Genomic DNA, 27,128 nt, shown 5'->3' with positions numbered 1-27,128 from the left:
CTGCTGTCCATGGAGACAGTTTATGTGTGTTTTCTATCAAACCAACAAACTCCACAGTATACTATACAATCTGATTTACTCAGTCAGTTGGATAACATATAAACTTCATCATATCTCTTTTAACACTCTTTTGCATTATTATACCAGCCACAGTTCAATAATAACATTACCCTTTTTCACCGCACAATACAAAATTGACACTTTCGGCTCAATTTCAACAGACTCTTCTTGTTGGCCAGTATAATATTGGAGAACATTATGATACCTGTGCTAATCGTATATTGTGTGCATTAGCTGTTGCTACAAAATAAATTGTACTGTGCAAAACCTTCTTATGCACGGTTTTATACCGGGGTGTCTGATGCAGAGCAGTCAAATAATTTCAGAGATGTATGCGTCAACTGCATATCTTACCTCACACTCAGCATACATAATGTGTGTAATACTGTAGCTTTCCAATATACCTCCTAGCATACAATGTATATAACGATGAATTCATTGCAAAATTACATTCTGATTAACCCACATATAATAGAGATAACATGGGCTGTTTACACCTCTATTTCTACTCAGTAGGGCATCTGCTGAGGTAATCAGCCCCGACATTCTCTGAGCCTTTGATTACCTGTACACGATACTGATAGGCCTGCAGTGCAAGCGCCCAGCGCATGACTCTTGGATTTTGCATTCGCGCGTGTGTTAGATGAGCAAGCGGGTAGTGGTCAGTTTGCAGCTGGAATGCTCGGCCATACAAAAAGTACGAGGACTTTCTGACCGCCCACGCAAGAGCTGGACACTCGCGCTCAGCGATTGGGTACACGCGCTCGCGTTTTAGCAGTTTTCGAGAAGCGTTTCGAGAAGAAGTTTTCGATGGCGTGCTCGATGATGTCGGTCCGTCCCGGGACATCGTTCATGACGTCCGAGAACTCCAGCAGGAGAGTCTTTACCTCCCTCATCTTCTCCTCATCTAGCTCGTCGTTGCACTTCACGTCATGCACGCCTTCCGACGCTTCGATGGAGGGAAATGAGATGGGCACCGATCCGTCATCATCTACCTGGTCGTCCACGACACTGACGTAGTTCGCCTCCAGTTGTCCCTGGTTTTCGCTCTCGACATCGTTGACTTTCTCGTCGTCTCTCCCAATGTACCGTTTTAGGAGATTGGCGTGGTAGGTCCTTTCCTTACCGTTCACTAGCAATCGGTAATCGTCTCTGGCAATTCGCTGCACGATTTCGAATGGACCTCGCCATTGCATTTGCAGCTTATTCCGCGTCGACGGTAACAGGAGTAGCACTTTGTCGCCGCACTCGAAGCGTCTCTCCTTCGTCTTCACGTCGAAGTGTTTCTTGTACTTCCTTGATGCTTTGGACAGCTCCTCTTTGGCGAGTTCACACGTCTGTTCGAGTCGGTTTTGGAGATCGATGACGTACTGGTACGTAGTCTTCGTTTCCTCCTCAGGGATCTCCTTAGTCCACAGCTCTTTCAGTACTGTCATGGGTCCTCTCACCACTCTGCCATACATGAGTTCGAAAGGAGAAAAGCCAAGGCTTTCGTGAGGCACCTCTCGATATGCGAAGAGAAGAGCTGGCAGGAAGCGGTCCCAATCACGAGGTCGCTCCTGGCACATTCTCCTCAACATCTGTTTCAACGTGCCGTTGAATCTCTCGCAGGCGCCGTTCGCCATCGGGTGGTATGGTGTCGTGTGAAATTGTTTCACTCCCAGGAGTTGAGCTGCTTCTTTCATCACACCTGAAACGAATTGAGTGCCGTTATCAGAGAGTATCTCATTAGGAATGCCTAACCTCGAGAATACTTCAACTAACGCCTCTGCTACCCGTTCTGCTTCGATTCGTGGTAACGCTACCGCCTCTGGGTATCTAGTTGCAAGATCGATTATCGTCAAGATATATCGATTCCCTCTCTCGGTGATCGGTTCAAGTGGTCCGATCAAATCGACCGCCACTCTACGGAAACATGTATCAATCAAAGGGGGGATGGTCAGGGGTACTTTCCCTATCTTACCCTTTGGCGTGGTGCGTTGACATGAATCGCATGATGCACAGTAACGCTTGACATCGGCTTGAATCCCTGGCCAATAGAAGTGGGCGAGAATCCGGTCAGCCGTCTTCTTCGTCTGCAGGTGACCTGCTAGAGGGGAGTCGTGAGCTAGTCGGAGTACTTCACTGCGATACGGCTGGGGCACCACTAGCTGCGTGAATGTCTTTCCTCTCTCGACGTAGGGAGACCTGTATTCACGGAAGAGAAGATTGTCACGACAAAAATATCTGACCTCACTTCCTTTCCCTACAGCCTTAGCCTCACCTTTCTCCGCCAACTTTCGAAGTTTCTCCAGCGTAGCATCTCGTGCCTGCTCTCTGATCATCTCCTCCCTGGTTGCAGTGATCGTCGGCTGGTCTGCTGATCCTAGTCTCTTCCACGGCCGTTCCTTCGATTTCCTCATGCCTCTTGTCTCTACTGCTGCACTTTCGTTGGTTGTAGGTAGGGGTGTTGGTAACTGCTTCACACTCTCGTCAGTGTGGGGACGATCACGACTGTCGGAGGTCGTTGTGATGCCGTTCTGCGTTGTCCCTTTCGAAGACTCTGCTTCCGCGGACTCTGCCTCTGAACCGGAGGTCGTCATCTCGTCAGCTGACGGCTTCTCCCTAGCATCCTCTCCGCTCCATCCGATGTCCTCGTCGCCAGGCTGCCTAGCACCACTAACATTACCTATGATTAGATCGTAGATAGGATTCGTCATACATAAAGCATGTGTTGTTCCAACAAAGTATGGTGAATCGATTTCAACTTTTGCTAATGGCACTTTTCTCACAGTACCATCTATGAGCACACAAGTTTGAACCTCACCAGTCAGCTGAGACTCCTCTATCAGTTGACGTTTCACCACTACGGTGTTGCAACCAGTGTCTCTCAGCACCTTCACTCTTTTACCGTTTAACATACCTTCACATGTCGGCATGTCTGTGCCTACGTTACACCCACCACTAAGAAGGGGTAACTCGTGACCACACATCAGTTTAACAGAAGGTGTGCCACAAATATTCCCTCTCTCGTGAGCATCATGAGTAGGGCATACTCCTACCACACATGTTGCCCCCGTCTGTTTTGACTTTGGCACATACTGCTTGCTAGTTACTTTCGACTGGTCAGTTTTACGGTCTGGACACTTAGAAGCAAAATGTCCTTGCTTACCACAGACAAAGCAACCCTGGTTGTCACGTGACGTGGCGCCCCCTTTCTTTGCTTGGCTTGCTTCGTTGCCCTGGTTACGAGACTTATTATCGTCGCGTGCGCGTTTACCGGAGCCGCCATGCCCGTGTGCGTCCCGATACCGATCTGCGATATCTGCCATCTCTTTCACCGATCGTGGGTTTCTCTCACGAATGAAAACAGATAATCCACGATCACAACATTCGAGCAGCTGTTCACGCACCGTTAGCTCTAGTAGCCCTTCATAGGACTTACTTGTACCCGACATCTCTACCCATCTAGTAGCATATCCGGTTATGCGCGTTGCAAATTGCCCAAATGATTCGCCCATTTTCTGCCGCGCCTCTCGAAAACGTTTGCGAAAGCCTTCTTCAGTTAGCGCAAACTGCCGCAAGAGTGTATCTTTCAGACTTTCATAGTCGTCGGCTTCATTTGCCGGTAAGAGAGAATAAACTTCTAAAGCGCGCCCGGTCAAAAGGTTCCCCAATGCAGGAGCCCAGCATTCCTCTGGCCACTGACTTTGTTTTGCATATCTCTCAAAGCGCAACAGATAAGCGTCCAAATCGTCAGAGTCAGCGCGAAACGCCGGCAAGCTTGGTAAGCTACTCCTTACACTATTTGTTCCCTTCACATTGACACTCCTATATTGAGCTATTTCTAACTCAATCCTCTTTTGCTTGGTTATTTCTTCCCTCTGTACCTGTCTTTCATCTCTTTCTAACTTTTCATCTCGTCTCTTTTCTTCGAGATACTTGTCTCTTTCAGTGCGGGCAAACTCCACTAGTTCTGCACCTTGCAGTCCACAATCTTTACCTAACTGTACGTACTTCTCTAATTCCATTGTGATATCTTATACACACAACATGAGGTTAAATGAATCACGTCTCAAATTCTTGTATGAATAATCCCTGCCAAGTTCTCTCCAGCGGACGAGCCCCCAATTGTCACAGAATTTGCCCGGTTTCCATCCTTATATATGGAAATAAACGGAACAAAGAAATTTTCATAACCTCTGAGAACTGTTGGTAGGCTGTAACTCATACAAGATGAAACGGAGGAAACAATGTGCATTCAGTTAACTCACATATTTTAATTGTCTATAACTGACTATTGGTTTTACAGCAAATTATAAAAAGAGAACAAACGAACATAAATTATTCCTGCTCAGTGGCTTTCTGGCTCTTAGGAGTTTATGTTTAACTTAAATTGGACTTATTTCACCTCGAATGGCTGTCACGGGTGTACGTTGCGTGACGATGGCTTATGACGACGATGTATGACGATGACAATGCAGGTCGATGACGATGTCGGTCGACGACGGGGCCCCGTTACGCTGGTGCTGGTATGGACTGTCGCGTGGTCTGTCGTAGCAACTCTTCGCGATTGCCGTTCGCGTGGTCGCTCTCCCGACGGACGTCTTAGCGGTGTCTCCTCAGCATCCAGGAATGAAGTTCAGTCGACAGTCTATGCTCCCTTACAGCCTCGGAGCTGGTCGACAGTCAACGACGCCTTTATGCAACTGCCTCTTGCAGTGTCAGTGGGCCCTTGACCCTTCGGGAAACCCGGAAACCCTTCAAATATCAAAATATTCAGATCACTTACAGCCAGAGCACTTGAGCACATTCATATTATCCTAATCAACGTTCAAATTACCTCATTATAAATATACAAATGTATCTCAGCTCATGCAACCATAAATAACAACCATAGCACTACCGTGGCTCTACCGGGAGCGGTCTGGAATTTCTTCTATTGAAATGCTCATGCAACCATAAATAACAACACATAGCACTACCGTGGCTCTACCGGGAGCGGTCTGGAATTTCTTCTATTGAAATGCTAAACAGTTTGCATCAATTTACATGCTTAAGTGCTAATTTACAAATTCCATGCAAATTGACCTCAGTGGAGGAGAGCGCCTGTCACTCCACTCGTGACATATATATATATAATGATAGTCTATGAAAAAAGGAACAGATTTAGGGGCGTTAATCACTTATAAATGTAATACGAAAGTATGTTAGTCACTAAGAAATACATGCAATGATTGTGTGTTATGGACAAATATAATAATTATGAATTAGTCATTGGATTGACATTATTAAACACTTAGAAATGTAATATGTATCCCACCATGATTAAAATGGTTTATTGGATTGACACTTTAACAATTACAAATGTTATATTGTTATGTGACCCTGCATCTTAAAACCAACAAAAAGTCGCCAGACATGGATATAGTTTTAGTTAAGGGCAGACTCTAGGCTTTAGAATGATGTATAACTCAATCCAAATGGACTCCCCTAACTTATCCAAATTATCCTTTCAAAAGTTATTGGACTTGAACGTTAAGAGTGTACAAAGGATTCCAAGAAATGAAAAAGGGCCTCTGAGACATACCTGACAGTTCTACTCTCCCCCCCCCCCAAAGGGTTGTAGAAAAATTGCTGAAAACACACTTTCCCATTCATGTTATGATCCCAAACTAAAGAATAATGTATGAAGAACGATAACTCAAGATTGACTTGGTTGACCCATTTCACCTTCTTTTTTTTTCTTTTTAGTCCTCACCTAAAATCAAGGGATGTGCCTTTTTGTTGGATTTGTGATGCACGTCACATATATAGTGGGAAATGTATAGTGATTGATTTTTTTTTTTATCTGATAGTTTTGCCAATCACCAACATTTGTTGTACATCTTACTATAAACTTGTTCACAATAGGCCTACTAGTATTTGCAAGTGTGTCATTACCTACCATTATGTCCAGAATAAGACCATGGACCTGGTATATACATGCATGTTATCATGTTCTTTGTTTTGTGTTTGTTTCCCAATAAAGACATGGTTATAGCAAAATATATAATTTATTTCATATCAGTATATATGATAATTACATGATTATAGATACATACAATATACGAATAATTTATGAGTTGTGAGTGCATTGGGCACGAATATCGCACGAAGTGCGATATTACGAGTGCGATATTACGCGCCCCAATGCACGAACAAAATCATAAATTATTCGTTTTATACAACACCTTGTCCATAATTATCACAGTAGTAAATCAGTGACCGGCAACTCGGGAAGGCCCAAAAATAAATGTAACAACTAGGCCGAGAATTCTAAACCACCCAGTGTATTCAAACACTCGTCATGATTCGACCACACAGTCACAGGAATCGCAAACTCTGCAGGGTCTATACCCATTCTACACTAACGTTAGATCGAGAACGTTCTAATGTTAGGCCTAGGCCGATCTGAGATGTCGGTAGATCTAACGTTAGTAGGTAGATCTAACGTTGATAGGTCTAGACTATGTCTATTTCCGACAATGATTTTGTAGAAAAACACAGAAACTGATCAAATTACGGTTTCTCAACTTGAATTGAAGTCTTGATTTTGAGATTACTGTGGTCCACGTAGCAGATCAGAGTCAAAAGTAAAAACACATCCGTACTAACGTAAGGCCGCAATACATGCAACTAGCTAGGTAAAGTAGCTGCGCGTTGCGTACACGTCACGTTGCAGTACTCCGCCGCGCCTGGCCTGTGAATGAACTTACCAGCGCTGCAGCAGGCCAGCATGTAGTTTGCTGGCGCTTTGCTAGTGAAGTCGATTGGCCGTGCATTAGTAACCACCCGCGAAGCCGTGCATTAGTACCTGTTATAAAATGGGTTCAAGAATGTAGCCAATTGGAAGCGCTGAAATGAGTCACGTGTGCGTGCATTAATTTCGTCAGGTATGCACTAAGAAGAGTCTCTCTTCCACCTCCCTGGCCTGACGTACGTCACAATGTTTACACTAGCAGTGCGCACTCAATCAGTTGTTACAAGTGCGTCACGCGCTACTACTTGTATACGCGCTGTCAATCCTGTAAACAACTTCTAGTTCGGGCCGCGGGCTGCCACAACAGCCGGCGGCCTTTCTTGTGCATAACAGTACGTGGCGTACGTATACTCTTATACGTACGTACAGTGCATTTTATGTGCGGGATTTCCGAGTGCGACGTGCGTAAATGTTTGGGACGAACATCTTCGGACATCTTGACTTTTGAGCGAGTGCTACATGTAGCTGACTGGTATTGACCCACAAAGGTACGTAAATAATGCTGTTAGTTTTCGACCCATTTATAAAACAAATGATGCACAGGATTATTTCGTGGCGTTAGTGAAGGTGCGGCCCACTCTCGAGTATTGACAACGGTTGCAAACATGCACTCGGCTGCGCCTCGTGCATGTCGCACCATTGTCAATACTCTCGAGCGCGCCGCACCTTCACTAACACACTCTATCTTGTGCATCATTTGTATACGAACCGTGCATTAGGCCCACGCCAGGGGCCTAATGCACGGCTGTCACTCTTAATGAGTTTGATAGGTATCTTTTATTGAATGTCATGTGACATGTTCTTGGCCAATCACAATTCGACATCATTCTAAGGTGTTGTATAACACATACTATACACCTAGTAATATAGTAATATGGGTATATATTTTGTATTATTGTACCGAGAAATTGGGTGACAAGTTTTGTCATTATTCGAAGTTGTCAGTTTATCAGTTGCAGTCTTATACATTATTCATTCATATTCTTTTTGAATAAGAAAAGTGCGTTTGGGGTACAAAATAGGAGAAACTGAAAACTGGAAAGTACTGTATCTGATGTGCTTTCATTCAACACACAGATCGCCATTGTCTGGACTGCAGCAGTAGGTGTAACAATGAGCAAAGGACAATTGGAATCGTACAGTGAGTATATCTCTGTACATTCAATAGGGCGGCTCATGATTTTGTTATCCGAATTTTAAGTTTTCTTTTTCTTCTTTTATATTGATAGCATTAACTTTTCAATCTATCTCTTTTGTCTGTAAAATATATATTTTATATATATATATATAACTGCTGAACCCTTACTTGTTTTCTTTCTTTTTGAATATTATTGTAACGCCGCTGTGACTGCAATGAATATTCGTCGTTGCTACGGTCACGACGGACACACGATAAAGATTATTCAGTATACTTTATACCCAATATACGGTTGAATGGACCAAGAGACCCCTCCTTTTCTCCCCCAAAAGTATATTGTTCCTACGTGTATAATGTCTGGAAACAGTCCTTGAGTTGCGTGTATTATAGGAACATCCAGTTTTGGTGAATCCTATTATGTAATTCAAGACAATAACTGTCTCGAAACTCTCTCTCTCTCTCTCTCTCGCTATATATATATATATATATATATATATATATATAGAGAGAGAGAGAGAGAGAGAGAGAGAGAGATTTTCACAGCGGAAACATTTTTAGGTTTATGATGCAAGCTTGCAAAAAAAATATCGCTCCTCAATATTTCCTCTCTACTGCTGTATTAGAACAACAATAGCGACAATGACAACAACAAATGCAGCTTCGGTAAGCGCACAAGCAAATAGGGCTTCACATTCACAATTACACACGCACTCACACACACACACACACACACACACAATATTCATGGTCGAATAGTCCATGACTTTACAGAGCCATGTGGGCAAATGTCTCGAAAGCTATATCAAGGTGGTATGAAATTGCACATACAATACAATCAATTACATGCAGTCATGTTGCAACGTAATATTATATCAAGCTTCTTTCATTTACGATGTTTCTTTAGTAGCTCTCTATGGTAACTTTCTATAGTAGCTATTACACAGAAACTGACGCATATCACTACTATCTTCAACATTCAAATCAATTCTATGTGCCCCCCGCCCCCGCCTCCGCCTCCCCCATACCTGAATGAACACTAAAACTGCAAGATTTATGATGTCTATGGATATGTTTACCAGAGATGATTTGAAACACCTTCTATCTCTTTGTACTTTAGGATCTGTATTTATCTTCTCCTGGCAGCTGGTGACAGTAAAAGTCCAGATTGAACAAGGACAATACTGACAGTTTGTGATGAAACGAGAAATGATCATTTAAAATGACGAGAAAAATACAAAGATTCTAGTTTTCACTGTTATTACGATTATGAAGATGATTATAAAAGCCTGTTCAAATTATTCTGTCAACGCAGCTTGTCCAGCCGGTTTTATCAAGGTGAATTCCTCGTGCTATTACTTCAGTGAGGGTGTGGCAGACAGAGACGACGCTAAGGCGTCCTGCGAGTCTGTCGGTGCCTCGTTGGCTTCGATAACCTCTGCAGACGAGCAGGCTGCTGTTACCGACTACGTCATTCCTTACGGCAAAGGGGCCGATTTCTGGATCGGCATGGGTCACTTGGATCCGTTGCAATTCGAGTGGGTGGACGGAACGCCCCTCAACTATACTAACTGGGGGGACGAGTTCGATCCGAACAACGACGGAACGGATTGCATCAGGATGGATGGCGAAAATAGCTTCCACTGGCACGATCGAAGCTGTGCAGATAAGTTCCATTTCATCTGCGAGAAGTCCAAGGAATCCGATGGCAGTAAGAACAATTTCATCTTCTTTCATCTAACTCAATTATATGGCAATTCAAAATCGACGAATGTAAGGTTTTTGTGAGTCATCACTAGAAATTTTGTGTAAGGTGTCCATGAACCAATGTTAAAATCTGGTTTTGTTTTTTCTTCCCCGTGGCAATTTAGTTTCATTATAGGTGTTTCATTTACATCAATTGGAGAGAAATTATCCCATTGCAATTATCAATGTATGATCGTAACTTCTCCATTTTTCGGAGTAACACTACAACAGCTTATCAGGTATATCTTTCGTAATTTTGTTAGCCGTCCTTACCAAAATTTCATAAAATCAGAATAATCACGCTCACACACACACACACACATGATTCATAATACCTGCATACGTTTTTGGCATGAAAATGAATTGCCGTAAATGCAAAAAGAACCAGTAACTTTGCATATCTCCTTTTCAAAAAGGTTCAGTGCGGTTCAAGCATAGAGGAAAATATGTCAGACAAGATTTTAATCAGACAAAGTTTTATTGATATACAAGGAACCAGAAATAGCAATATGAAATATTATACAGCATTATCGAAAACAACTGACATTAATGCTTCTTGAACATAGGTCAAGAAGCAAGAAGCTAGCGGGATTTCTAATTAATTTATAAATTTGGAAGCTCTACGAAAAAGAACGATCTCCAGCACTTGAAGTTCGTTTAGAAGACGAGAAGTAAAGATTCACGGGTGTGGAGTAGTTTGTTGATGTATTCTGGGACTTCTTTATGATCAGATTTGAAGAGTAATGGTAAATACACTGTATTTCATATTGAAATCTTTCGAGGGATTCTTAGCCAGTGTACTTTAGACCCGAGGGATAAAGTTAAAGCGTCATGTAGATTTCACGTAAACAAGTCTGGGAGTGCGGCAGGAATGGAAGTAATGTGTTACAGACCCAACAACAGAGTAGCATGTGTCTACGCCTCACGCTATGCTTTGTTTACCACGTTTACGGAAACAGAAGTTTCGAAATCAGGCTTAGAGGTTAGGCTTACATTTATATTCAGATTTCAAATCACTCATAAATTTTTCATTTCGGACAAGACACTTTTGCTTTTGTTTGAAGTTAACGTTTTCATATTTTTATATATGATTTCTGATTTTTGCTTTTGCCTGAAATTTTCTCAGATTTAGATTTTGGGATCTTATCAGGATATCGTATTGACGAGTAATATACCGTATGTCCCCCCCCCCCCCCCCCAAAAAAAAAAAAATACAACGGGACCCTCCCCAATGATAACTTTAAAGATAGTCAATCAATCCAAATACAATTTCAGGGTACGAAACTGTAACTCATTCATTGCCCACATCTTACAGAAAACCCGGTTCTGTTTGCTTCAGAGACCGAAGAGAAATGAGGGATTTTGAAGAGCATGTCAGGAATCTCTTCCCTCCAAGTTATGTCTGCTGTGTTCACACACACGAGCATCCAATTGCTGAACTTGGAAGAATCAGACTCATGACATGCTTTACAACAATCCAAATTTCTCTGTGACCGCTTAATCAAATTGAACGGGGTTTTCTGCAAAATACAGCTAAGGTGTTATATTTTAAGACCCTAAAGTAGCATTAGACAGTTTAATCATATTGAGTGTTATCAATGCGAAAAATCTGATTTTTTTTTTTTTTTATTGGGGGGGGGGGGGGGACATACTGTATATTTGTTCGTTTTCGTTCCTTTCCACAGGCTGTGGAATGAGTTTCGACTACACCTTTGGATCTTCCTGCTACTACGCCCTTCCAAATTCTGATTCGGCTGCGAGGGACTTGGCTAGTGCGATCTTGTGGTGCACATTCCAAGCCAGTACCCCTGTGATCATCAACAGCGCGGAAGAGGAACAATTCATACAGGGACTGGCGAAGACAATAGGTAAATAAGTTGTTGTTTGAATTTGTTGGTATGCCGTACACGGCTTTGGATTAGACTTTTTTTTCTCTCAGAGCATATATATTATAGGCCTAACAAGTTTCGTTTGAAACCCTGCATGTTTTTAATTTTGGTAATAACTTTCACTATATCGCAGAGTCAACAATAGTGTATACTTTAGATTATTCTTTTTTTTTCATTTTCTCATATTTTGTTATTATCTTTCATATCTGTAGAAGAAGAAAATGGATGTATTCGGGTTAAATTGAATTGAATTCATATTGTTATGGTTTGAAGTGATGAAATTCCTGCGTCGAGTTGTTGTTGTTGTTTTTTTTTATTGCAACTGAACGACAAATTGCCCTACATCGACTTGAATAAGCACGGAATTGATCAGTGTTTTAGTAGTATAGCCTTGACAAAATAAATCATGGGCATACATACTCGAGCAGCATTTTAACATACATCCTCCTAAGCACCGAACAAGCATCTTGTCTGATAGACAAACGAGGATCCGCCTGACAGCCGATGCAGAGTATCCGCTGCATGCTTTAAAGACCAGAAATTGTACTGACAGTAGGACAGAAGCTTATGGTCTCGTGAACGAGACGTCTGTCCGGTGCTCAGAAGGTCGTAGGTTCGAATTCTGCCCTTGTATGTATGCCTATGATTTCTTTTGTTATGGCTACTCCCAAAACACTGATCAATTCAGTGCTTATTTACGTCGATGTAGGGTAATCTGCCAATCAGTTGCAATTGTTATTATTGTTTGAAGGCTATGTGGATGTTTGGCTGGGTTTGACAAGAGTCAACAAGGGCGTGTTTCAGTGGATGACTGGAGACCCCTTTGACTACACCAGTTACGCAGCCACACCCTTCTATTACGGATCAGACTGTTTTGTTATGGACAAGGATGAAGACTACAAGTGGGAGGATGAAATATGCTACTTCAAGAACGCCTACATTTGCGAGACACCGGGTAAACATTTTACATGTTTTCTGTGAGATGAGGGTAACGATGTGTCTGCTGTGATTGGTAGACTCCTCCCTAGAAACGGTAATTTCCCATAAGTCACAAGTTAAAACAGAGGTTGAATTGCACGTGGGTTTTTTTCTCCAAATAACCACAGAAGTACTATTCAATCTAGATGTATTGACGTGTAATATAGTTCAACAAAGTCACGCAAAGTGAACTGTGCGCCATCTAGTCTTGAGGCCAATAATATCATAAGATACATGATGGCACATGGCTGTTTTGGGAGCCAGAAAGAATACTGGACCTCCGAGAACATGGACCAAATACGATATCAAATACAATATTTACGGAAGTTGCAATCGCTCCCAAGCTCTCTTGTCTGCTTGAATAAGGAACTTGAATTCTCAGCATCAGCAATAATAGGGCATATACAAACCTTATAACGTAATTTATCTTTGGAATCTTCCTGAGGTGATGACAGATTATTTAGAATCAAAGGAAGAAATTAATCGGTATTTGGGTGAGGATTACTGGTATCATATTTTATAAGATGCACGGTAGGTCTAACCCTAGTCTTAACGAACAGCGTCTGAGTAACAAATGTATGAAATTGTAAAAGTGTTCCCTAACCTCACCGGGTAGGCCTACGTTGAATGATCAGTGATGATGGTTCGTATGCAAAATGTATGTGAAAAATTCTGTAAAGCTCGACTTCCTTTTTGCTCACGTCTTATCTTCCTCTAAAAGCTAAACCTGCAACAGCATGGACATCAAGAGAATACTTATTAGCAAGAAAGAGCTTTTCACCAGTCGTCCAAACCCTGGTACAAAACATAACGACGCCGTACTTTCTTCAATGCGGGTCCTCGTGCGTGGCCAACGAGAACTGTACAACGTTTGCCTACAACGAGCAGACGGGAGATTGTCGCGTGGCGGGACCGGTGAAACACTCCCAGTTCAGCTCTGGTTTCGACCTGTACTCACTCTACGAACGAAAACCAGAAGGTATACACTCGACTTTACGAACTTTAACTCAGAATTTGCTAGTTTGGGGCTTTACGGTGGTCTAATGAAAGGTCCGTGAGAAAAATGTATTTGATGGTTCTCCACAGTGTTTTATGCAAAGTTTAGATAAAATTTTACGCTTGTAGCATTATTGAGCTAGAGCACTCGTAAGGCACTGAGACTCTGAGACACTTGATGATGATGGTCTTAAAATGGTGGTCATTCTCAACCACGTAAATCACGCTGAAGTACATTGTATCATTTCTCTTTAATCAGTGTGACGGAGTCCATTGCTGTTAAATCTCTATAGCAATTTATTGTCAACGACAGTAGTTTCCCAGAAAATATAAAGATTCGGGTTACAATACCTCATTACCTGCCCTATGACTTCGCAAATAAGAAAATAAAATGAGCTTTTTCAAACTATAATGAAATATCTTTTAGCTTTCAGAAAGTGTCTCTACAAACACGCTCATAACATTAAAGACATTACAGCTTGATTGCTGTTTAACAGTTGTTTGATGGTTAAACACACAATGGCTAAACATGTTAGCACCGTTAGGATTATTCTAATGTTAATTATTATGGTTAAGTGAGAATTACGTGGTTTAATATTAATGTGTCTCACATGATATTGTCATAATTCCCTGTGTTTTGATGAGTATGCAGATACGAGCAAGAATATATTAGTTGGTGACGAACAGGGTAAAAAAGTATGGATGGCCGACGTGGACAAAATGGTCTTTTCCGAGATCCCTGTTGGCGTCACCTGGCCATTTAAGGCAGCACTGGACCCTTTGACAGGATATGTATACGCGGCGCAATACAACACACTGAGTAGAGGAACAGTGGATGGCTCTGCAATGGAGACTATTGAGGTCACTGGAGATAGTTCAGAACGTAAGTTCTATAGACATGTATGTTATGGCGCGTATTTTGGCGTGTGTGCATGTGAGTGTGTGTTTGCTTTCGAGGTACGTGTATCCGGTGTACCAGAAGTTGTGTTACGGATATTACCGACAAAAGCATGCTGTACCCAAATCCACAACAACGGAATAATGCTGATTCTGTGCTGGGACGCATACTACCCACAATGACGTCAACAAAACGAATGACAAAAAAAAAGGGGGGGGGGGGGACAAACTCCCTTCATATTCACGACACTTTCCTACTGTTGTTGCTCCCGTTGCTGTTGATTGTGTTGATTTTCTGGCAGTATAACTGTATCATTATACGCTCAGAATACTCCGACATAATTATGACCTATGAGGCCTCCATTGAAAGATCAAGCATTAGCCTAAAGATGGAGGTATTTTGGTTAATTGCAAATTGCATAAACAGCAACACAATATCGAATAAGAAACTAATCATATACAATACCTGTTTGATTTATTTGTTTGTTTTGCTTGTTAAATCTTCTGATGTTTGTGTTTCTTTTAGAAAGGGGAAGGACGTAAGAAATGTGTAGATATCTTTGCAAATCTTGCATTTACAACAGAGGTAGTGATATACGAAATTTTCATGTTCTTCTCCAGGTTTGGTAAATATTTTATATGCACTTGATTTACAATCTGAAAGACATTTTACTGTTTGGCCAACCGCACGATATTACCATTTCATTTACACAGGTATTACCGATATATCCATTGACGCCCGATCGCGAAGGCTTTTCGCCGTCGTCCAGACTCATAGTAGGATAATGGGTTTCTACGTGGACACTGAATCCCTCACTTCCTTCGTCCTAGTTGATACTGGTCTAAACAACCCACGTTGTGTGCATGCCGTTCCCTTGCGAGGGTGAGTCCTTTATTATGCCTTTTATTCTTCTATGTTTCTAAACTATAAGCTAAGGACACCGTGACAATGTGGATAAAACAGTCGGTTGTCAAAAATTCGGGTCCATATAGTTCACATCCCGTCAAGCGATTGAAGGTAACACGTCCTTGGACAAAATGTTTTCGTTTTGTTTTTGTTTGTTTGTTTGGTCTTTGCGTGTGTGTGTGTGTGTGTGTGTTTGTTTGTTTGTTTTGTTTTGTTTGTTTTTTTTGGGGGGGGTGTTTTTATTCATACCTTTCATGTCTTTGACCCAGGTGAATGAATGGTTACCAGTCAACGCCTGGTAAACATTTATGTCCTTGGGTAGAAAGGGACATGCTGCACCCAAGATGCAATAAATGGGGCCTTTGGTAAAGCAGTGGCAACACTGCAGAGGATAGGCCTACCGTTTTGATAGGAAGACCATAATTATTACCATAATGATAACCACAAAAACTTATATGCAACAGCGCCCCCATATTATATACGGGGGGGGGGGGGGGGGTGCCGACAACCAATCGGAGGACCGAGTTCGATTCCCGCCCAGTGCTTACGTCATTGGACAAGATGTTTTTTCCCACCATGTCCCTCTGGACTCAGGTGTATAAATGGGTACCTGGCAATGCTAGGGTAATAATAATGGCAGGGCCGTCTGGTAGAGCAGTGGCAACGCTGAAGAGGCTACCCTGGATAAATACAACCGTGTTATCATTATCATCATATATACACAGCTGGGATCAATCCCTGCATGAGGCTGGCTAAAAGGCCACACAGAAGGATCAAACTGCTGACAATTACTTAAGTTATCTTGACCATTACCTGCGGTATTTCAGGTTTTAGGTAATTTTGTGTCAGCTTGTTCGCTTGATAACCATTGTGGTCTAATTCATTCAACAGACACGTGTATTTTGGTGACGACGACGAAATTGAAAGGATAGACGTCGACGGGAGCAATCGTGTCGTCATCGCATCGAACCCGTCCCTGACTCATATCGTTGCTATTGCAGTAGATACCGAGAGTAAGTTGTTTTACATACACTATCTCCCGCAAACCTCCCTGGTGTATTTCGTTCTAACAGTCAACTTTCAATAATGACACAATGATAACTTGATAATAGCTATCATCATCGTCATCACCACTATCATTAAATGAAAATCATATTAGTTGTAGAATTATTTCTTCAGTGTCATCATGACTCTTCCCAAGGACCCCGTCATGGCATTCACATTAACGGGGTGCCAGGCACCGCCGATCTTTACACCTGGGAGTAAGTCATATCTTCCAAGAAATCTAAGAAGTTTTGGTGAATTGAAATCGTAACTCGTCGAGTCAGATCTGGACGTAACGATAATAATACAACAGACGACATTACCATAATGTTCAAAGACATTCTCTTCCTATAACACCATTGGGAACCACAGCTTATCGCCTTTCTCATTACTCACCCTGCAGTTCTGACACCTGTAGGCCAGTTGGTCTGTCGCTTTAAGACCTCTTTATCAGCGTTTTCCACTCTCTTCTATTAAGGGCCATGGTCTTGGCTTTTTTGAAGTCTCTTTCCACCCTTAAGGTTTTCTCCTCGATTTAGTCCTCCCATTACTTTCTGGGGCGCCAGTTGGTCTTTTCTTGTCGGGTTTCCTATTGATAGATTCGATTGGTATCTCTTGTGTCAGACATTTGTAATACATGACCATAACATGTCGGTCAATTTTTGTCATGACTGCCAGAACCGTGTCAACAGAGAGTGATTGTCTGATATTTTCATTCCTACTTCTATCTCCTCTATCTCTTGGTAATGCCATTGACATGATTGACTCGTTATAAAACCCTAGCTTTCAGTGATTTGGATCTTACTGTTCAGTTTTTGCATTAGGATCCACATTTCACTGCCTTGGATGGGGTAGTAGAGTGCGAGAAGATCAGGGCATTCACGGTCATAGCTAGTTCAGCGTATTGTAGTTTATTTGTTATTCCCAAGCTTTCGGTCATTTTAAGACCTTCATCAGGGCTGTGAAGTGATACATAAAATGACTCACTGATTTTAACATGGTTTCACTCATTAGCAGTATAAGCCTAACTAACATGAGTCAGTAATGACCATTTCATCAATGGGTTCGTACTTGTATAGCAAGATACGACAATAATCACACTCTGTATTATTATCATAAGATCGAGAGCAATGTCCGCCTCAAGTTTAATTTCTTTCACTACATGCTACCCACAATGAGGCACCGCGTACGTTTGGGAAGGGAACTATCTCTCACACTATATATATCATTTATATTATGATATCAATATATATATATATATATATATATATATATATATATATATACATATATGATAAACAATAATTACATTCCATCCTATTACACGATTTCGATTTGCAGCACTCTTTACCTCATTCAGTATTTAACATTGGCGTTGTTTCAATGGTGAATCTCACTTTCTAAGAAAAAAAAAGGTTCACTATTGAAGCAACGACAATCACTTGTCTTTATTCAACACCACCCCACCCCACCCCCACCACACACACACACACTCTCTCTCTCTCTCTCTCTCACTCTCCCTCTAAATCTATTCATCTAACTTTCTATCTATCTACCCATTTATCTCTTTCTCTCTCTTCCCAATTCTTCACATATAGCTGAAAAGATTTTCGCCATTGACTGGAACGAGGAGGATATTTTCTACATGAATCTGGATGGGACGGATCTCGGAGCTTTCCCTTCCATCACCTCCGGGGTGAGAGGACTTGCATGTCATGGCGGCCTCCTCTACTGGATGGACGAAGACTCCACCCTGCGTGTGACGACCACGATTCCAAACTCGACAGTGACGACAGAAGGCAACGTTCTGTTCGCTGGTGGAAAATTCCTATCAATCAACTGAAGCTTGACCCTTGAATGTTGGAGGAGTTGTGGGGGTTGTTCTTAGCTCTATCAGGAGTGTTATGCCGGTAAAGGTGACGAAGATATGGATACCAAGAAGAACGACTTTTTGATACCTTTTACAGGTTACGGGAAAAAGACATATCCAAGAAGACTTAGTATATTTTCTTTTTTAATTCGAATAGGAGAGACATCAAAAATGATAAGGCTTTCCTGACGGGAAAAACAAATGGTTTAATAGTTTATATAGGTCAAGTAACATCGTTTGAAAGCGACATAGTGAACTGTTACAATCCTTTGTGATTTTATGTTGTTACTTGCGTAAAAGAATAACAAGCAATAATGCATTTGCATGTTTCTAATCAATAAAGTTTGTAGAAGAAGAAAAATACAAATCAACTGAACCAAATTGCTTTGTTTGTAGTCAGCTGTTTAATGGCTTGTACTCGTCTTTTCACTTACCGCAATTCCCATGCGCCGTTTTCTTGTTACTTGCGAAAGTGTATGATTGTGCATGTTTGCGTGAATGAGTGTGCTTGTGTGTTGCGTTTTGAAGAGGAATGAAATTTAAATATACACGCGGATTGCGAGGATGCAGCAATATGAATAGAACACACCAGTGAAAGTTTGAGGAAAATGGAACAATCTGTTGAAAAGTTATGAATTTTAAAAGTTTCGGTGTAGCCATCGTCGGGCGAGAAATATGAAAAACTATGTAAAAATTTTTATAGAAAGTCCTATAAAGTAGCTACATTTTAATGAAAAGTAGAGAATACACATTCCCTCGACTTTTTACTAGTGTAAATTAGGGGTAGTACCCCTGCTTTCTGAGATAAGTCATGTGCTCTTTTTATTATGTTAGGCAAGTTGAAATATGTTGAATTTTCTCTATTTTTTTCCAATTCGTTTTCATACATGGCGTTACGAAGTATCATAGTCTTCTCATCCAAAGATGGCTGCACCAAAGTTTAAAAACTTCAACTTTAATGAACGGATTTTTCAATATCCCTGACCGTCATGTTCTACGGATATTGTTGCATTCCATCAATTCACACCTCATATTTGAATTTTATTCTCATTTCAGGGGATGGCTAGTAACTGATCAGTGGGAATGCTCGGGGATGATTGTTCCAATTCTTGTGGGATTCATTTAAGAGTACATCATATATCTATTGTTGTGTGAAAATTATTTGCTTCAGAACGGTCTCATATTCAAGTAATGTGCAGTTTAATGCCCTATCACTGTACAGGCATGTTAGCCTGGAAGCATTAAACTGCACATTACTTGAATATGAGACCATTCTGAAGCAAATAATTTTCACACAACAATAGATATAATAATGTACTCTTAAATGAATCCCACAAGAATTGGAACAATCATCCCCAGCATTCCCACTGATTCCCACTGATCGGTTACTAGCCATTAAGGGAATGACTATGGGAGATGCTTGGTAGTTATTATTACCGAAAGGGCACTTATGCATGGGCAGGATAATCGTGCGAGTTCTCATTTCTTCTTAAAATACTGATATTACGCTATGCTATTACGCAATTATATTGCTTTCTCAACTTATTATTTTCTGAGTTTATAACGTGAATTGATCCCTGCTTGAAAGAACACAGTGTCCCACGGTATAAAACAAGTGTGAAACACAGTGTAAACACATTGTGAACACAGTGTGAAATCTCTTCACACTGTTACATTCGAATGTTTTAACAATGTGAACACACTGTGAATCAATGATTCACAGTGTGAAACAGAACGTTGAACATTACTATGTGGACTCTCTGTGAAAACCACATCACAGTGTGAAATCATCTTCACACTGTTAAATTCAAGTGTTTTCACATAGTCGACTGTGTGAACACATTGTGCACACACTGTGGGACACTGTTTCTTTCCAGCAGGGACACCACATAGATAACCAATCAAAACCTTATTTATTATGTGAAAACATAAAAAAAAATAGGTACATGCAAGATATTGTCATACACAGATACATTCATGCATACACACATATTGTGCATACGTACATAGACCTAAGAAACGAACAGGGATGTAAACAGTCGGGATCCCCCTAAAGATTTTGAGAAGAGGTCACCTTTTCACATCATTATGTAGCTGTGTGGCATTGCTGTTTATGAGCATTGAGAAGGACGAACACTGGGACGAACACTAACTAGGGCTTTCTCTAGCTCAGTCGGTAGAGCACCGGGCTAGCAATCCGGACGTCTCGGGCTCGAACCTTGATGGAATCCCATTTTCTTTGCTCATTTTTCCACTAATAAATTATATTCATTTCTGGTGACTTTCCTTTTGTTTGCATTTGTTACATACTTGTACTCAAAAAGCTGCATCACGTCGGTGATCCCTCGCACTTATCCCCAAGTTGAATTATCCTTCGGGTTTAATCCAGGTTCAAGTGTGTACGTGTGTGTCACACACAAACACACCGCTATAGGTTCTGATCATTCGAGCATTGAGAATTAGGGGTTTCTAGGACGAACACTGAAGTTGGGCTTTCTATAGCTCAGTCGGTAGAGCACCGGGTTAGCAATCCGGAAGTCTCGGGTTCGAATCCCGTTAGAATCCCATTTTCTTTGCTTATTTTTCCACTAATATGATTATTTTTGATACAGTTAAAGCTGATGAATTTCAGTGAATTCCAGGCTGTCAAGTCTGTTTAATTTCGTCTATGAATATTGTATGTATCAATATGTTCGATTCATTTTGATTGTTTAATTTTTTGCTTCCAAAGATATTTACATTTTTAATCATAAAGAAGATAAAAATTGGAGGTTATTGAAGCCAAATCACTAAATTGCACATTTCAGGGGTAAGCCTTTAATGACGAGAAAATATGATGGTGAGACAACAAACTGAAAAGAGTCATAACTTTTGAACGGATTGTCCGATTTTCCGCAAACTCTCACTGATATTTTTGTTTGATTTATTTTTCTTCCAACACAATTTCATACATAAATCAAGATTCTTTTCAGTAATATCACACAGAATATCAGTTAGCAGATTACAATGTACATGATTCTAAGAAGGAGAACTGATGTGTAAATTAATTCCGTTAAGAAAAGATAACTCGTATTTCCAAATTTCCAAACAATTACCTAAGAAATTATGCGGAAGAAGGACTGCCACTATAAGCAAAAGCTCGAACACGTGGCAGCCCAGGGACCTATCTACATAATACACATACGGATATGGGGAAATACTACAAAGTACACATACGTATACACATACGTATACACATACGTGTATAATACACATACGTATATTGTTTGAGGAATGGGGAAATACTACAAAGTATAATACGCATAATATATGATATATGTTCTACCAATATTGCTGCATATACTCAATCCACATGTCTATGAAGGTGGACTTGTCCTATAATGATTTGGTGAACAGCATCAAACTGCAAGGGAAAGGTACCATCGAGTTGAAATGCTGGCCTGTCAGATACCAATTTTGACATTCTACATCGTTAACTACACTTAGTTGATTAAATTTATCACATGCGTGTATATCTGCCTTGGAGTATTGTTATTGTACAATATGGATGTCCAATACAGTGCCTCGGAGGAATGAAAAAAAAAACAATATTTCTGCCAAGCTTTACATCGATTGCAGAGAATCAAAATCGATCTACCACACTAATCGTTACTTATTCAAGGTTTAGCGGTACTAAGTCGACTTAAAATGTAAAATTGTGTGACGTCGTTGCGGTCAGGTGCTTTCCCAGCTTCTCTGCATATCATAATCAATGACAAGGCAATAAATACATTGTAATAATAATTATAATAAGAAGAACAATCAATCTGAATAGCCCTTGTTCGCATTTCTAATTTTGAAATGTGGGTCGCCATGTCCATTACTTGTCGTTTGCCATGTAAACTATCCCGGGGGAATTTTCCTGACATTTTCCTATATTGACAACAACGAGAACTCATTTTGTTTTGGTGGTCGTCCCCTGTAAAAATCATATAAGCTTTGAATATTGGCGAGGATTCGGCATTTTGTTAGATGTCGACAACTTGGAGCTGGTACACTTTAAAATGGACAGAAAGGTTCATTATTTGGTAAGTAGTTGTGGTACTAATTTAGTGTATTGACCGTTTAGATAATGTGGTCACATCATGCATTTTTCTTCATCACGAAACTCTCAATCTCTAGTTTATTGAATTTTAAACAAGCATTGTGCTAAAAGTGATAGTGGCTGTTTTGTAACTGTTTAAAAGACAAAGACTGAACCAGTATGTAATGAACTGAAGAAACATTGTCGTCATCACTTTAGGCCTTAACTTTCCAAATTGCGAGTGTTCATTGGCATAATGACTATGACGGGTGTGTGGCTTTATCTGGTCTCATGTATTAAATATAGATATTAAATATTTTCATCTTTCCTCCAGATCACTCTATATTTGGTAGCTGTATCGGTTGCGTGGAAGAGCATTTCAAGTGGGAAACGCATGGGTAAGCCTCAAGAAATTTGTGTTGTTTTACTCGTGGCAGTTTTTTTTTTTTTAAGTTTTAGCTGTAAAGCAAGGAAATCATATTTTTCTTCAACGACTCCACAAATCAATAGGCAGTAACTTCCCATTCATTGATACAACAATAAATATGCCTAAACACCGAATTTTCGAAGGGAGGTGTCCCATGCATTCTTGGGATCTTTTGCTCAAAATATAAAGGTCAAAATATCTGATCAGATATCTACGGATGTTATAAACTTAATGGTTGCTGCATTTACGCGACTGTCGTCACGATATGGCACGGCAGTTGAGTGATTGTTAAAATTATCACTAGTATTATTGTTATTCTCCTAATAAGTATTATCTACATGATAATCCAGAGAGAGAGTGAGAGTGAGAGGGAAGAATGCTCTTATCCGTATAAAAAGCACAATTATAATAAGGATTCCTTGTCTATTTAGATTGTCCACACGGTTTTCAGAGCGTAAATTCCACGTGCTATTATATCAGCGTGAGTGTGGCATCCCGCGAAGCGGCCCGAGAGGCGTGCGAGTCAGTCGGCTCGTCGCTGATAGCCATTAACTCGGCCAATGAGGAGTCCGCAATCTTGGAACTTCTCGGTGCGAGCCCGGGTGGCGTCGATCACTGGATCGGCCTGACTATCAAGAATGCCCTTGACTTCGAGTGGGAGGACGGTTCACCTGTAAACTTCTCGTTGTGGGGCGATGCCTTCGATCCCCACGATGAACGAACGGACTGCGTGAGGATGTCGGAGTCTCTAAAATTTCGCTGGTACGATAAAAGCTGCCGTGATAGTTTCCAGGTGTTTTGCGAAAGACCAAATACAGAAGGTACGCCGATCGGGGTGTAACTATCCATTATGGCCCGAATTCACGAAGGTGGTACAAATGAAACCATGGTCTAAACCATGGACAAAAACCATGGAGCGCCAAGTGTCAAACGGAATATTTCGTTACGAAATTGGTCATTTCGTCGACAAAATGACTGTTTCGTTAACGAAATTATCATTTCGTGGACGAAATGTTCATTTAGTTACAAAATGTTGTCATTTCTTTACAAAATAATCATTTCATCGACGAAATAACTGATTTCGTAGCGAAATATCCCATGCGACACTTGGCATTCCATGGTTTTTGTCCATGGTTTAAACCATGGTTTCATTTGTACCACCTTCGTGAATTCGGGCCAATGTGTCCAGTCAATGTAAATCCATGGTTTGGGCGCTTTTAAAGCCGACGAGCGAGTTTTATAGTAATCCTGCTTTAACGTGGACAAAACCTTTCTGAAATACAGTCGAGATACATGATATGCCTATTCCCTATAGGAACACATGCCCAACTGCGATTGTTTGTTTAATTGTTTATTAAATTATTCACTTTATTACTTATTCATTTATTCAATCATGTATCTATTATTTTCACTCGATTTCAACCTTTGCTTCCTTTTTAGATAAGAAAGTTATGTAATCATTCTATTTGTTCACATTTTTTTTTTTCAATGAATATCGATGTTGGCCACTAGTTTGAAATTTATCCAAGGAGATGAGGTTATCAAACGACAAATTTCTATTTGGTTAACGTTAGAAAACACAAAAAACAACAACATATAAACATGCCTCTTGTCGACAATTGATACAAGTACAGCATTTTAAGAGTATAAGTCATCCTCGCGACGGATAATTTTGTGTCATACAGACGTCAGTGAAGATTTCTGTGCATCACATGTCAGCCTTAGATTTGTGGAATAAGGCAACATCATTTCAACCAGTTTGAGTATCAATGGCTTCTACCACTACAACAGTTTCGTGGATAAAAAACAAAAAAAACAAAACAAAAAAAAAACAAAAAAAAAAAACTTTGAGACTCTATCTCTATCATTTATCTACCTGGCTTTCTTTTATGATATATGAAACACAAAATTGAAAATGGTGTGGAGTAGCATTTTAAACTTTGCGAGGCGAACAAACTATCAAATAGATGCATGCCTTCGAATTTACATGTAATACCCGCCTGTTGCTCTCTTCTCAATATCCAGGATGTTCTGAGCCTTACAATGTGAGCTTTGGTCCGTCATGTTACTACCTTCATCCGAACGATTCCAGACACACAAGAGACGAAGCGCGGAAACTCTGCAATACAGGATATCTCGTGTCCATCAACTCGCGGACGGAGTACAATTTCCTCGTGGATCTCGCCCGGGCCACAGGTGATAGTCCACATAAAGAAAGAGATAACTGCCTAATACTGACATGTTTGGCTTTCCATAGAATTCTATGAACATCATTGCAACATTATTCGTATGAGGTGCAATGCCATTTCTACGCAATACATGGTGAGACATTATCGTAACGTATTGTGTAAAAGGTATCATCCTATTTCAAATAATGTGAATTTTTGTATTATTATTATCAAAGACTTATTTTGCACTATGCAAACAACATTGACATTGCTTTTATATTGCGATATACAACGGGATGTCCTTGATTTGTTACTTTGTTGTATTTTGAATTAATTGTTGTATTTTGTTATTCTGTTTCAGGGCCCCCAAGAATAACAGTGTATAAACCACCGATGGGGCTACCCTAAGTAGAGAAGACTGAATGAATAAGAATAAATAAAAAGAGATTTCATTTTATTTCATTTTATTTGATTTTATTTCATTTCCGACGAAAGTATACACAATATGACATTTGCATATAAACAAGAGTCATTGAAATAAATATTTCATTGAGAGTGACATAGAAACAATAAAGGACCAGTGACCCACGCATTTCCCTGTACTGTACTCTTCACGTGACCTGAATTTTATCATCTAGGGCTACGAATAGAACTAAACCTAAAAAAATTCCCTATACTATTAAAAAAGCTACTGCTCACAATAGATTTTAGATTTTGTGCAATCAGTAATCCACTATTAGGGGATATCTACTATTAAGCATCTTGCGTATCCAGACCCTTGCCGTTAGATACATTCCAGTTTAAAACAAAACAAAACAAATGAAATCAAATCAGAACAAAACAAAATAAAACAAAATAAAACAAAAAATATATACTTTGATGTACAGAGCCGAACACACGCAAGAAGAGACGCATGAAGGACACGTTACAACTCGCAAGTTAGTTCAGCAGCAGGTTACAAATGTTAGGGGCTGATACTTCGTTAACTTTGAACTTTGAACTTTGAACTTGTATCTTTGTTTTATTATTTGTTTCCTAACAGGGTATAGCGACATCTGGCTCGGACTCACCCAAACAAGCTATGGCAGTTATCGGTGGATGGACGGAACTACTTTCAACCATACGAACTTCGCGTCGAACTCGTTCGCTCGCGGATCGGATTGCTTCGTTCTCGATGAGAGTGACAACTTTGAGTGGACAGACGAGCTGTGCAACAAGAAACGGGCTTTTATCTGTGAAGTACCAGGTTAGTTGGAGTAAAAAAAGTTGACTTCATTCAGTAGAATAATATCAGGCAGACAGAATGCTATAGATGGATGTATCGTGAAATTCAGAAACGAGAAAGTTGAACACGTCAACGTTGTACACGTAATCAAATAACGTTAGTCTTTAAGGAAAGATAATGTCATCGCCTTACAATTCTCCCATTTCGCTCATATACACACGCATTTTATGCATAATACATAGAAGGGCCGTGGAAACGGGGGGGGGGGGGTTCTGGTCTGTTCCTCCCCCCCCCCCCCCAACACACACAGAAACACTCTTTTGGTTCATTATTATTTAAAAAAAAAAAGTTGTGGAGAAAACACTAAAAAAAAAGAAATACTTCAAAAAAGGAGATACATAAGTCCCTCGCCCCCCAGCAGACCCCACCGCAATACGCATTCACGCACGCGCGCACACACTCAAATATATTGATAGGTCTAATAGGAACGACACCCCGTTGAAAGTCTTGAAAATCACAGGATTAATGATTTCATTAAAAAGATACGGTTGTTTTAGTTCTGCTCCACTCAATTTCATATCAACAAGGCAACTTCAGTGGAGAATGTGCAGCTTTACATCATAACGCACTTTTATAGCTTTGATATCATCACTTCATCTATAACTTTTCTATATCCATGTAGATTTTGGTTCCATATACATCATATCAGCTGTTCCTCCAGTCACTACAAGAATGTAGGGCCTACAAGTTTTTGACGAATTTTTAAGCAATATCACTAAAGCGTAAAAGATCAAGAAACTTTCCAAGAAATAAAAGAAAATAATAAAACACAAGGCGGTGTCGTATCGTTTCAATTACTGTAGCGACAGTAAATGGCGGAAATGTCGCAACGTACCGTCGGGCGAGAAAGAATTATGCCCCACTCAACCACTGGACAAGCAC

At 40.5% G+C, this 27,128-nt stretch overlaps 3 protein-coding genes across 3 annotated transcripts; 2 read left to right on the top strand and 1 right to left on the bottom strand.

Moving 5' to 3' along the window:
• Positions 1-803: 803 nt before the first annotated feature.
• On the bottom strand, positions 804-4,095 carry LOC140245228 (uncharacterized). Its single transcript, XM_072324815.1, has one exon. It carries the CDS (start codon positions 4,068-4,070, stop codon positions 804-806), a length of 3,267 nt encoding a protein of 1,088 aa, XP_072180916.1. The 5' UTR covers positions 4,071-4,095.
• Positions 4,096-4,511: 416 nt separating this feature from the next.
• LOC140245227 (perlucin-like) lies at positions 4,512-11,598 on the top strand. Its single transcript, XM_072324814.1, has 4 exons — positions 4,512-4,571; positions 7,919-7,982; positions 9,292-9,687; positions 11,408-11,598. Exons 1-4 carry the CDS (start codon positions 4,512-4,514, stop codon positions 11,596-11,598), a joined length of 711 nt encoding a protein of 236 aa, XP_072180915.1.
• Positions 11,599-12,383: 785 nt separating this feature from the next.
• On the top strand, positions 12,384-18,338 carry LOC140245226 (uncharacterized). The gene is made up of 6 exons (XM_072324813.1): positions 12,384-12,566; positions 13,311-13,568; positions 14,238-14,468; positions 15,197-15,365; positions 16,281-16,402; positions 18,032-18,338. Exons 1-6 carry the CDS (start codon positions 12,419-12,421, stop codon positions 18,274-18,276), a joined length of 1,173 nt encoding a protein of 390 aa, XP_072180914.1. The 5' UTR covers positions 12,384-12,418; the 3' UTR covers positions 18,277-18,338.
• Positions 18,339-27,128: the final 8,790 nt, after the last annotated feature.

This window comes from Diadema setosum, chromosome 22, assembly GCF_964275005.1.
Source record: "Diadema setosum chromosome 22, eeDiaSeto1, whole genome shotgun sequence".
Classification (NCBI taxonomy): domain Eukaryota; kingdom Metazoa; phylum Echinodermata; class Echinoidea; order Diadematoida; family Diadematidae; genus Diadema; species Diadema setosum.
The sequence above is the reverse complement of the archived record's forward strand: the minus strand, read 5'-3'. Positions and strand labels throughout refer to the sequence as shown.